The 13,756-nt window shown below is 40.7% G+C and overlaps 1 protein-coding gene across 2 annotated transcripts in view; it reads right to left on the bottom strand.

Annotated features, from left to right (window-relative positions):
- Positions 1 to 13,756, bottom strand: part of LOC106953920 (synembryn-A-like) — a 43,034-nt gene that overhangs the window by 5,891 nt on the left and 23,387 nt on the right. For both annotated transcript variants that reach the window (XM_015043058.1, XM_015043057.1), the window contains exons 5-13: positions 10,821 to 10,910; positions 9,796 to 10,298; positions 7,523 to 7,658; positions 5,269 to 5,457; positions 4,882 to 4,976; positions 4,617 to 4,767; positions 4,005 to 4,100; positions 2,694 to 2,838; positions 496 to 778 (exon numbers count right to left, since the gene is read on the bottom strand). In XM_015043058.1, coding sequence (XP_014898544.1) covers positions 496 to 778; positions 2,694 to 2,838; positions 4,005 to 4,100; positions 4,617 to 4,767; positions 4,882 to 4,976; positions 5,269 to 5,457; positions 7,523 to 7,658; positions 9,796 to 10,298; positions 10,821 to 10,910 — 1,688 coding nt within the window. The remainder of the gene's footprint in view (positions 1 to 495; positions 779 to 2,693; positions 2,839 to 4,004; positions 4,101 to 4,616; positions 4,768 to 4,881; positions 4,977 to 5,268; positions 5,458 to 7,522; positions 7,659 to 9,795; positions 10,299 to 10,820; positions 10,911 to 13,756) is intronic.

Genomic DNA, 13,756 nt, shown 5'->3' on the forward strand with positions numbered 1-13,756 from the left:
GGAACAGGGGGTGAATACTTCTGTACATCTTTGTTGCCTTTAATAAATTTGCAAAGCCTTGTCTTTTGCCTTTGTTGTTATGGGTCCATCCATCCATCCATCCATCCATCCATCCATCCATCCATCCATCCATCCATCCATCCATCCATCCATCCATCCATTTTCTTTACACCCTTGTCCCTTAGTGGGGTCGGAAGGTGCTGGTGCTTATCTCCAGCTAACGTTCCGGACGAGAGGCGGGGTCACCCTGGACAGGTCGCCAGTCTGTCGCAGGGCAACACAGAGACAGACAGGACAAACAACCATGCACATACATACTCACACCTACGGAGAATTTGGAGAGGCCAATTAACCTGACATGGGTCGTTATGTTTAAAACATATGTTGTATCATAAAATATAGAAAGAGGGAAACTTTCTGAGTACTGTACTCTGAATAACTGAGTAGACAAATGGATACTGGAATCATGAGTCGTATCATATCAAGTGCTCTCACTGTGATAGTCTGTTGATCATGCAGATGAGACGACAGGCCTCCTTCTCCTTCTCTTCTTCTGTCATGCCTTCCATTGGGTCGGGCTGCTCTGCCTCCACCCTGCCTGTCACCAGGTTAATCTTTGATCTGGCCTGGCGGTACTCCTCTGTGTCTGAGTCGGAGTCGCTGGAGTAGTGAGAAGCAAACTGGCCATCCCCAGAGTTCCTCCTGCCGTTCAACAGACCCCGAGCTGCCAGCAGCCCTGCAGCGTTCCCATAGCCAGTGTATTTAACAAAGCGGCTTACTGCAAAGACACACAGAATGAGAACCATACTGAGGCAACCCTTCACAAGAAAGATTGTATTTCACATAATGGATGCACATGCAGCTTTACTGCATAAAGAGCCAGGCCGGCCTTTAAACGTTCACTGGTTGCCAGTGGCAGTTTCTGATATGGTCGACATGGGCAACTGCCCAGGGCGGCATCTTATGGGGGACAGCATGAGTGTGCCTCTCCCTCCGGTTTATTTGAAGACACTGGAATGGATTGGGGGGCGCCAGAAAGTTGGTTCGTCCTGGTGCCAAACAAGCTGGTTGCCAAGGTTCTTGCTGTTTTAACATTAGCTAGCACGTTGTCAGTCAGTGTCCTACAACTGTTTAACACAGCATGATAAAATGAGTTATTCTATCAAATTGACATTAGTGAATGAGATATGTCTTAAGCATTAAATGCAGGTGACAAGATAAAAGGCCCAAATATTGGACATTACCAATTAGCAATATTAAAACCATTTGTTCACAGTGAGATCAATGAGATTTGTTGAGTCCTTCTAAATAAAACATATGGTGAGCAATATGGCACCGGATTAGGGTTTTCCTAAAATGTAAGTTTTTCTTTAAAAAAAATCCTAGTTTGGTCACACTTAGAGGGGAAATAAAGATGCAGCTGCATTCAGGAAGCCTTCAGAAGTTTAAAATGCAGCAGGTTGAATGGGAGGCAGTGTGAGGTACAGAGACTCTAAAAATAAAACCTGACAACTGCAAATGCGACAAAGCTGCATACAGGAGTCGCAGCTGCTGAAGACTGCTGTCTTCCAGTTGTAAATGATTTTATTAGCCTAACTGTAAATAGTTCAAATAGTTAGAATAATGTATTCTTGTCTGCGTTCTGAAGGCAAAATACGCAGTAGAGTGGCTGCTGAAGCAACATCTGTTCTGTTCACCGATATATATTTAATAAGGTTACACAGAAGTATGAGTGAGACATCTCCATTTTTAGCAGATCCTCTTTATTTTTCACTCCATCCCCAAACACAACACAGCACAAAGTTTCCTGTCCTCAGATTGCCTGTTACTGCATCCCCCTTTCTAAGTAGGATCTGTTATGAGGGTCTATGAAAGAACATGTAGAAATGTAAACTTAAATTACACAGCAGAAAGACACATTCTGTAAAATAATCAAAATTAGTTCAGTAATCTTGCCCAACTTTTCCAAAGCAGAATATTCTAGGACTCTATCTTAATATAATTGTTTATTTTTCTATTTAACACTAACAGTGCACAAACTTAAATTTCTTTCTAATCGCAGTCCAACATTGGAACTAAGATACATGCATCTCAGGACAAACATTGAAATAATTTCTGTAACATTTAACTTTAGCTACAAAGAGGGCGGAGTGGACTGCCCAAATTGCCTACCTGAGTGCAGGGATTATTCTGCCTTATGCAGGAAACTCACTCAGTTCCTATTAGCAAATATAATCAGCTGGAGGTGTCATAGTTCTCTGTGCAACTCGACTCTCAGGTCTGATCCTGTTAGTCTCCATCTGGCCCAGGTGTGTGTAGAGCACCCATTATTTTTTTTTAAATAAAGTCAATTGTTGTGTTAACTTTCTTCTACATTTGAGATGCATCATTAGCAGTCACAAATTAATACGATTCAGATGTTCATACATGTCTTCTATCGCTGTACAAGTAAGTACTTCCTCTCTACAACAAGGCTTTGTATAGAGTGCGAATGAAATAAACCTTGCTTGCTTGTTCTTTAGAAATACCATTAGATGGTGTATTTATTTGACCATGACTATGCCTGTTTTGTAGAACAAAAACTTTCAAGCATTTATGTTGACTCACAATCACTAATATCTTGAATGATTGGACACAAAAACATTTAAAACTTTTATGAGGACAATAACAAAACATGTAGAATGTAATTGTACCATTTTCTTTGCAGAGCACAAACAGCAGCTCTGCTGCACAGTCCTTAACATCTGTATCAACATGTGTCATCAGGCGGACTAGCTGGCCTCTTAGAGTACTGTCCTGCTCAGGCCGAACAGCAACGTCCTTCAGAGGAGGTAAGATCTGAGACAAAAGGTTACGAGAGAAAAAATACAGTTCTGATTCAAATATTAATGTGTTCTGTACCACCAATGAACCTCCTAGAAAAATATATGTTCAAAACTTTGTTCACAACAAATAAACATTCATTTACCTAATTTATTCATAAAATTAATAATATCCCATGCAGGAGTGTTGCAGTGCACTACCTTGCTTCTCAAGGCAGTGCATCACTCTCCTCCTATATTCAGGCCCCAGTGAACTCAAATACTTATTATAGCTGTAAGTTTAACGTTAGCATGAGGCCTATGACTGGAATGTAGAGCAAGTAGCATTTATGTGTGTTATAACTAACATGTTGACTAACAGTGACTTAATCAAGTCAGTATGCAAATATTAACGTGTAAGCTAAAATTAACCAAAATGCTAAGATTAGCTCAAATGCTGTCAGTAGCATGTGGCCTACTAGCATTTTGACCTACTAGCATGTTGACGCTACCATGAGAATGTGTTCTATCTTTGTTCTAAACCAATATCCCATTCAAGGCATTTGTCAACTTCATATGTAAAGCAAGGAATAATGAGGCTTTTATTTTTTAATTTTTCAGTAAACTTCATAACAAAAGGCCACATTAATCCCATGTGTAAAAGTGATTGGGTTAAACCATATAAAGCTCCAAACAGCAATTACCTGCTTTGAAAAAATTGAAGAATTTTATTTTGTAGGATATGTGATGTTCTTATTTTGACAGCTCAATGTGGTTGTCAGTTTAGGGGCATCAAGTTTCATGAGTCACATATTCTTCTCATTCTCTTCTGCCATCTTGCCTGTAGTAAGTGTTCAGTCAAGGTGGCATTTATGTAGTTCTATCAGCTCTGCCTTCCTCAATAGTAAGTGTTAAAACTACAGAGTGAGAGAGAGGGAGAGAAAATTCTATCTATTTGAGGCAGTCAGTTTCACTGAAAAAAGCAGCATTCAGGAACGATAAGACTTATCCGAAAACCATTGAAAGGCAATTTGTCGTCTTCAGTACGACCATGATTCATATCTGTATCTCTATTTACTCTGGTTATTTTTATGTGGTTTTAAGTTTGAAGATCTGGAACATTCAGAGGTGATAAAAAAAGCAAACACAGAAGAGAGACAGAATATGAATGCCAGTGCAGTCAAAGAAAAAGAAAAATTTTACCTTTTGCCTCAAGTAGTGACGTGTCTCCCTGTGAACCCGAGAACTCTCTGTCAATAAACTTAGAACAGGAGTCAGCTTCTCTTTCAGCTTCTGACCCTGAGAAAAAAATAGGTTTTAAAGTTTTTAAAAGCCTATAAGACTGCATCCATCATAAAGAGCAGACTGAGTTCCATTCTATGGCCATGCCATCGAAAGCTGAGCAATACTATTGCAGGCAGTTCCTGGAACATCCAGGAACTGGATTTAAGAAATTGGATGTTCCAGGTATTGAATGTTGTGATACAGTCAGTCACAACAGGGTGGAAGTCAGCAAATGCAGGAGACACTTAAAAGATGCATTGGCACCATACAAGGGAGTTTGATTAGGCCACATTATTGGTCAGCATGAGACCACATGGTTTTACAATTACCAAACCATGTGAAGACACCACAGCAGAGAAATCTGTGTCTACTTGAATTTCCTCAGAAATTCAAGTAATTTGGTGAATATATAGAAGAAAAATTGCAAATAAAAGTATCAATCTCATCACGTTTGTATTGTTCTGATACCAAAAAAGATTGATCTTTAGACCGATATGCCCAGTTTCTACCTATGACAGCATATCTACTTGCCCTGTTCAGTCGTCTGTCCATGAAGAGCACCAATGCGTGTACACAGTCCATGTTGACACCTTCATACTTATAAGACGCCTGTCCTACAGGGACAGCCAGCAGGACATCCAGGCAGGTCAGGGGCAGGGCTGACAGGATGTTTACTGTATGTCTGAGGGGAAAATACTTTATGAACGTCCTTCAACTGTTCTTAGTTCATTTTTCTCAAGCATATCTGTAACATGTATATAACAATGAATTGCTGGGTTAAAGATAACCCTCTGACCCTTGTAGTTCCTCCAATGTGTCTGCTCCATCACAAGACAGCAGCAGACAGTGGTGTAGGACAGCTGCCAGGCGGCGATATAAAGCAGCTTCCTCCTGGAAAGACATCCTTCAGATTTAATCTCTGACCAAACCTCATGAACTAAATTTGGATGTCATCTTAAATTTCACCACAAAAAACAATCCTCTATAAAGGCATGGGCACATGAAGCACTCTGGCAATCCTTATTATGCTTGTTGCGTTAGCTGTTTTTATTTCATTTGGTTAATCCATTCCACCCTAAAATGTTTCACTGGCCTGGTCTGACCAACTCTATGAAAACTTTCTGAGGAACCCCTGCCTAACTATTTAGATGTTTGCCTAGCACTGGTGGCTTCGTGTTTTCACCTCATCAGGCTCCTGCCTGTATAACCTGTGAGCAACGTTGAAGATGATCTTGAGAATCTCAATAACATCCTGGGACACCTCCTTGGAGACAGGAGAGGAAGTGCTGTCAGGGATCAGCTGATTTCCATCGGTCCATCTCAAGACCAGGCGCTGCTCCAAAGCTGAGGTCAGAACCAACACCCCACGCTCCTGAGGCAACCAAAGCAAAGCACTGAGTTCTACCCATGGACCGTGGTAAGCAGCTTCTGAAGCATTAGTTGTAATAAAGAAATTGAGTGTTTGTAAAAGTAATCACACCCTTTGAACTGTTTGCATTTTGTCACTTTACAGCCACATAATTCAATGTGTTGAATTTGGATTTGATATGACAGACCAACACAAAGTCATACATAACTGGAATATGTTTGCAGATTTCCCATGGACCTCATGGTTTCTTCTCTGATTGAATATTTCTTTGCCCAGCTTTCATAAAACATTTATCCTCAGACGATGTTTACTACGTAGGCAACTTCTAAATCTAACCGGTCAGTCTGGAGTTTATTTAGGGGTCTTGACATAAAATGGTCTCAACAGAAATTGATAATTGAAATCACGGTCAACTGATATGGTAATTAATTCATTGTTAACTAGAGTGTACAGATTGAAAAAAGAGTCAAACCTATCCAAAAAGCTATATACATTTTGCAAAAAACTTTTTTTCAACCAAAATTTTTCAAATGGTAGTTTTAGCTTCTCCCAGTTCTAAGGTCTGAGCTTTTCATATGTAGATACTAGAATTATGTAATTAGCTGCTGATGCATCCTTTCCATCAGCAGTGTTCAAACATTCAATATAGGAATTGTTACGGCTTCAGTGGGTCTCTGCCTTTTTTTCCTTTTAGGGTTCTGCAGACAGGTCTCTGCAGGTGATGCGTGTTGCCCTGATTGGTGTTCTGCAGCTTTAAAACTGCCAGCCATGCAGCAGTGAGGAGGCTTTTCTCTCCTCTCTCCTCAGAACCCCATTTGGTTTGGTTTGTATCTTTTGGTGGAGATTTGTTAGGTTTGTTTAGCATTTGTTTATTTCTGGTCACTTATAGGTTCTGCTTTGATCTATTTTGGTTTCTCATTTCAGGTATTCTTTTTTCAGGGTTATTTCTTTAATATAATTTAATAAATTCTACTTTCATTCAGTTTCTAAATCCTTGTGTGGTCTCCTTTTAATGTTACCCCATCAAACGAGCCTGGTGGACGTAACAGAATGAATTATTTTGGTAACACTTTATTTGAAGGGGTGTGCATAAAACTGACATGACACTCTAAAAGTTGCATTAAAAGTTCCAACTTTGCATGATTTTGTAAATTATGATAATTTTATGCAAAGTTGGCATTTTTAATGGACTTTCAATGCAACTTTGCATTAAAAGTGTCATTATTTACTGAATGACATGTCATTACAACTGTCATAAACATTCATAAAGACTTCTTGTTCATGACAGGTGTTATGTCATGTTTATGACAGTGTCATGCCCGTCTTATGCACACCCCTTCAAATAAAGTGTTACCATTATTTTTAATTGCATTTTTTATATATATTTCTAATATTGCATAAAAAGGCTTAGCCTTTTCATTCTGTAGCTAGTTAAATGAACAATCTACAGAATGTATCCGTTTTTCTATCAAATTAATCATCAAAATAATCAAGAGAATAATCAATTATTACAATTGTTAGTTGCAGCTCAAAACAATGATGCACCACACACTTCTCAGAATTGTATGTAGAAGTTTTTTTAACCTATCTGTCATTTTTCTTCTACATCACCATTATCACATCCTCAAATCTGTAGTTGTGACAGGGGAAAAAATTAATGGTGGGAATACTTTTGCAAATTCATTTCTATAAGTGAATTTTCGCATGCTCAATGTTCCACAAAACACAAAGGTTTAGAGTAAATGACTTGGTACTTGTATAGCAATTTGTTAAGTCCAGAGGACCCGAAGGTGCTTTACACAGCTGGCTGCCATGCACCGGCACCACGGGGCCCTTTGACCCTCACCACCAGACAAGGCTGGTGGCAGGCAAGCCTTGCCTGGTGGTGACAGACATGACAGAGGTGGGTGGAGCAGGAACCAAACCAAACCAGCAATCTGTTAATTGCTGGGCAAACTCCTACCACCTTCATCACCATTGCCCCAGAGTAATGGTTAAGATTAGCAGTAGACTGAGATAAACTTTAGATTAAGCCATTTATAACTGTGATAGGGTGAGGAGTGTTTACCTGCTGCAGCTGTAGCTTGAGCTCAGGCCTCAGGGCTGTTAGTAAGAAGAGAAGCCTCAGTTTGTAAAACTGGCCAGTGGGTGGTGCCCCACTCCAGATTCCCTGCTTCAGACTCTCCCATAATCCCTGTAGAAGCCTTCCCATGGAGACAGACGTGAAGCTTTTAGTGAGGCAAGGGGTTGCTAAGCAGCTGTAAAGCACCATTCATTAAATCTTCAGAGCATCTAAGCTTTTGGTAGAACATGTATGAATAGCACTTTGGTGCTCCTCAAATGAAGAAATGACGCGCCAGTATGCATGGACTGGGATGGTGGTGTCACTGGGAAATCACGAAGAGGTGTGGTTACCCTCATTTCCATACAACCACACTGATTTAATTAGTAGATGCATAGCTTTTTGTAAAGAAAATTATAGCAAAGGTATCTCCTAATAGCAAACCATGGATGTCAAAATTGTTAAAAAATCTGTTGAACAAAAAGGCATTCAGTGAAGGAAACCTCACAGAGTTGAATTCACTTAAAAGGGAAATTAAGAATGACATTTAAAAAAAGGCTAAATTGAATTACAAGGAAAATCTGGTAAAAGACCTTACCAATAATATATTAGGCCCAGTTTGGAATGGTTTAAAACAATTGTTGCATCAAAGATCAAGTGCAACAGAACTGTGGTTATTCCTGGTTTTAATTCTGATATCTAATTGGCAAATGAGTTCAATATGTTTTACCCTAAGTTTGATTCTTCTGATTTTAGTAATGAGATCTAGATTCTGAAAAACCAACTTCTCTGCTCTGATCATGTCCCATTTGACATTGTGTCTGTGTCTGAATCTTTTACACACTGTAAGGTTGGAAAAAGCCCAGGTTCAGGTAATACACTACCTGGCCAAAAAAAGTTGTCACCTGGATTGAACTAAGCAAATTGAACCAAGCCTTCTACTGGATAATTATTTCATAGTCGTTTGTGTTCCAGCTGGTAAAAAGTTATCTGACCCCAATTTGTGCATTAAGTTGCTTATCATTTCTTAAACAACCACAAGAAGACATGGAAAATATGTCAGTCTATTTGAGAAGGGTCAAATCATTAGTATGCATCAAGCAGAGAAAACATCTAAGGAGATTTCTGAAACTACTGAAAATGGGTTAAGAACTGTCCAACGCGTTATTGAAAACTGGAAGGAAAATGGAGACCAGTGGTCTTCAAGGAAGAAATGTGGCTGGAAAAAAATCCTGAATGATTGCTATTGGCGATCACTTAAATGTTTGGCTAAATCAATTTGAAGAAAAACAACTGTAGAACTCTAGTCTATGTTAAATAGTGAAAGTAAAAACATTTACACATGCAGAATGTGAAGAGAAGTCAAGGGACTGAGACTGAACAGCTCTATAGCCTTAAGAAAACCACTGATCAGTGAAGCTAACTGGAAAAAAGGCTTTAAACTGCTAGGGAGCATAAAGATTGGACTCTGGAGCAATGGAAGAAGGTCATGTGGTCTGATGAGTCCACATTTACCCAGAGTGGTGGGTCACATCAGGTTAAGAAGAGAAACAGGTGCCTGCTGAAGCAGAACCATTTCAAAACAATGGCTCAGTGAAAGCATGCTGCAAATCAAAGCTAAAGGTGCTCCAACAAAATATTAGAGTGTGACCTTTTCTTTGATGGTGACTTTTTTTAAGTAATGTAAGTGGTCAACTGCTCTCCTCGTGTGGAACAGTTGGCTCCCATTTTGTATCAAATCTTCCAGATGTCACTTAACCAACAGAGGGTGCCAAGGTGCTGGAAGCAGTCCATCATAATACCTGTGGCTAAGACTGGCCAAACAAAAGTTCTTCAAAATTTTAGACCTTTTGCACTGACTATGAAATCCTTTGAAAAACTGATAAAGAGAGATCTCCTTATTCAGACTTAACACTTTCTTTACCTTTTGGTTGTCTGGTCGTGGGGATGAGAATGACACCGCAACTTTACTAAATGTGTTTTAAACATCTTGAAGGAAACAAAAATTATGATAAGTTGCTATCTGTAGACTTCTCATTGGGTTTTAATAAAATCTAGCTTCACATTCTGATGGACAAACTTTTTAACTTTCACTTAGATTTCAATATGATGGGCTGAATTCTTGATTTTTTAATTATTTAACTGGAGGGATTGTGTAAAGAGGAATGGAAAAGGATCTCTGTCTGCTCCAATAATCTCTATGATTTTGTATCAAAACTAACTGAAGTTTTGAACTCTGACATAATACAGAAACAAGAAAACAACTTTAAAACTGTCACCTCAGTGCGCTGGCTCTTTCCCGGGCCTGGGGACTGTTGTAGATTATATTACACAAGACTTTCATGGCCTCCTTCCTGCACACCTCCCCATCTTCCACTTTCCAGTTTTCCTCACTGTCGTCTTCCCGGGCGTCTTTTTTCCCAGGAGCAAGCACAAGGTGCCCTACGTTCCCTCGCCGGTTAAAGGAGTGACACTCTGAAAAAGAAACTGTACACCTCTGATTGGAATCTACTGCTCCCTGACATCCACTTGCTTCTTTTCCATGGATCTGTGTCTGTGTTCTGTCACACTGATCTTGAATTTTTGTTTTGTCCTGCTGCTGGCTGGGCTGCCGAAGATTGATACCTCCCAGGTGTGTCAAGGTGAGTAGGGCGCTATCAGTGATCATTGGTCCCATAGCTCTACGGTCACGGGAGAGGATTCGCAGAGTATGCAGACAAGCTCTTAGCACTGCAGGCTGCAACTGACCACCGACAAAGCCCAGCAGGGCAGCAGCCAGACCCTGCAGGGAAAAATATTATGATGAAATCTAAGAATTCAGCCTCAGCACAAATCAAATACATCAACATTTAAAGAGTCTTATGTTTATTACATGTGCTGCAGCATCATAGATTCAATTCAAATTCAAAAATACTTTATTAATCCCAAAGGAAAATTAAATGTTATTGTAACTCATTAATTTAGATTCTTAAAAGAGATATTGTAGCTAGTGATGGCTGTTAGCAGGAAAAATCTCCTATAGCGGTCTGTACTGCACTGAATCTGAAGAAGCCTCTGACTGAAGATACTCTGTTGGGAAGCTAACACAGTCTCATGAAGAGAGGATGATCAGGGTTGTCCATAATTTTCTTGATCCTATGAGGAATCCTTCTTTGAATAATCATCTCCAGAGATTATGGAAATGATTATGATTAAACAAATCAATCTAGATACAGGTAAATCTGCTGTAAAAGATGACTGGAGGTTTTGGGAAGTCCAGAGGGTACAGGAGAACAAACAAACCACATCAGTTTACTTGGCCTACCTCTCTGAGAAGAAGATTCGGCCTCTCATCATCTGAGTCAATGTCCGAATCAGAGTTTGAAGCACAGTCCCTTATTTTGTTCTTTCTGAACTGATGAACCAAGAGATGGGAATTAGTAACAATGCACTGATGTTAGCATCAGTAATAATGGGTCACACTGCTATATGTCATATGTTGGGTTTTTTTGTGTGGATTTTTCTGTGTTCTCCATTTAGTTTGAGTTGATTTCGAGGTTTCTAGTGTCTACTTTTGAGTATTACCGGTTTTTCCTTTGTCCACTAATTAGTAATTTGATTCACCTGTTTGGTTAGCTATTTAGGTTTGACGCGCCGCAGGTTTGTTGCGGCAGTTTCTTCACCAACTGAGCTGCGGGGGTCCTTTTTCTTCGATTCATCACCTGTGGTGAGAGGTCCAGCCTCGGCTTCGGTTCCAGTGCCGGTGTTTTCCAATTCGGTAGCTGGAGCAGGAGGGAGGGGCTCGGGACGTCGCCGGCATGAGGTGTTACGAGGAGTTATTCGCCGCCAGGGTTCATCAGTAAGGTTACGTGGACGTTTCCACCGCTGGATTGGTGGAGGGAGGCATTCTCCAGTTCGAGCGCTGGGAACTTTGCTGCGGATCCTGCGACATGTGGTTCGTCCTCCGGGGAACATATTGACAATGAGGCGGCCACCGGGTCGTCCACCTGAGGGTCATGGGAGGTTTTGGTTACGTTCGGGTCGTCCTCCGGAGAGGTTCGGGCCCATAGACTGGGGAAATTTTTTTTCTGTGGTCCCACCAGTTCGGTTTTCCGCCATGCAGACTGTTGGGGGCTTATTTGGTGGAAGTCCGTCTGGGGGTGTTTTTTCTGTTGCCTTTCTCACGCCCATTGTGGGTTGTTTTTGTGTTTTCCCTTACGCTCCCTTCGGGGTTTTGACTTTGGGACTGGGGGTGCCTTAGTGTTTGTTTGGGCATCTGGAATCCGCCCTTAGAGGGGGGGGTACTGTCATATGTTGGGTTTTTTGTGTGGATTTTTCTGTGTTCTCCGTTTAGTTTGAGTTGATTTCGAGGTTTCTAGTGTCTACTTTTGAGTATTACCGTTTTTTCCTCTGTCCACTAATTAGTAATTTGATTCACCTGTTTGGTTAGCTATTTAGGTTTGACGCGCCGCAGGTTTGTTGCGGCAGTCTCGTTTGGGTTTCCTGGTCTGAGTATCCTCTACGCTCTGTGTGAGTTTGTACGTTGTGTTCCAGTGAGATCTGACCTGTATATCTTAACTGACGAAAAGTAAAAGTCTAACTATGACAAGATGAAGAAGGCCTCGTGGTTCCTGTCAACACCAAACACCATCATTCCTGACACTACAGGTCCTTCTCAAAAAATTAGCATATTGTGATAAAGTTCATTATTTCCCATAATGTAATGATAAAAATTAAACTGTCATATATTTTAGATTCATTTCACACCAACTGAAATATTTCTGGTGTTTTATTGTTTTAATACTGATGATTTTGGCATACAGCTCATGAAAACCCAAAATCCGTCTCAAAAAATTAGCATATCATGAAAAGGTTCTCTGAACGAGCAATTAACCTCATCATCTGAATCAACAAAGTAACTCTAAACACCTGCAAAAGATTCCTGGGGCTTTTAAAAACTCCCAGCCTGGTTCATTACTCAAAACCGCTATCATGGGCAAGACTGCTGACCTGACTGCTGTCCAGAAGGCCATCATTGACACCCTCAAGCAAGAGGGTAAGACACAGAAATTTCTGAACGAATAGGCTGTTCCCAGAGTGCTGTATCAAGGCACCTCAGTGGGAAGTCTGTGGGAAGGAAAAAGTGTGGCAGAAAACGCTGCACAACGAGAAGAGGTGACCGGACCCTGAGGAAGATTGTGGAGAAGGGCCGATTCCAGACGTTGGGGACATGCGGAAGCAGTGGACTGAGTCTGGAGTAGAAACATCCATAGCCACTGTGCACAGGCATGTGCAGGAAAGGGGCTACAGGTTCCTCATTCCCCAGGTCAAGCCACTTTTGAACCAGAAACAGCAGCAGAAGCGCCTGACCTGGGCTACAGAGAAGCAGCACTGGACTGTTGCTTAGTGGTCCAAGGTACTTTTTTCAGATGAAAGCAAATTTTGCATGTCATTTGGAAATTAAGGTGCCCGAGTCTGGAGGAAGACTGGGGAGAAGGAAATGCCAAAATGCCAGAAGTCCAGTGTGAAGTACCAACAGTCAGTGATAGTCTGGGGAGCCATGTCAGCTGCTGGTGTTGGTCCACTGTGTTTTATTGAGGGCAGGGTCAATGCAGCAGCTATCAGGAGATTTTGGAGCACTTCATGCTTCCATCTGCTGAAAAGCTTTATGGAGATGAAGATTTCATTTTTCAGCATCACCTGGCACCTGCTCACAGTGCCAAAACCACTGACCATGGTATTACTAAGCTCAATTGGCCTGCCAACTCTCCTGACCTGAACCCCATAGAGAATCTGTGGGATATTGTGAAGAGAAAATTGAGAGACGCAAGACCCAACACTCTGGATGAGCTTAAGGCCGCTATCGAAGCATCCTGGGCCTCCATAACACCTCAGCAGAGCCACAGGCTGATTGCCTCCATGCCACATTGAAGGCTGCAAAAGGATTCCTGACCAAGTATTGAATGCATAACTTAACATAATTATTTGAAGGTTAACTTTTTTGGTATTAAAACACATTTCTTTTATTGTTTGGATGAAATATGCTAATTTTTTGAGACAGGGATTTTGGGTTTTCATGAGCTGTATGCCAAAATTATCAGTATTAAAACAATAAAAGACCAGAAATATTTCAGTTGGTGTGCAATGAATCTAAAATATATGACAGTTTAATTTTTATCATTACATTATGGAAAATAATGAACTTTATCACAATATGCTAATTTTTTGAGAAGGACCTGTATTTCAGGTTCCCAGGCTGCA

The sequence above is a fragment of the Poecilia latipinna genome, unplaced genomic scaffold (genome assembly GCF_001443285.1).
Source record: "Poecilia latipinna isolate Pla-1442-1.1 unplaced genomic scaffold, P_latipinna-1.0 Scaffold613, whole genome shotgun sequence".
Classification (NCBI taxonomy): Eukaryota; Metazoa; Chordata; class Actinopteri; order Cyprinodontiformes; family Poeciliidae; genus Poecilia; species Poecilia latipinna.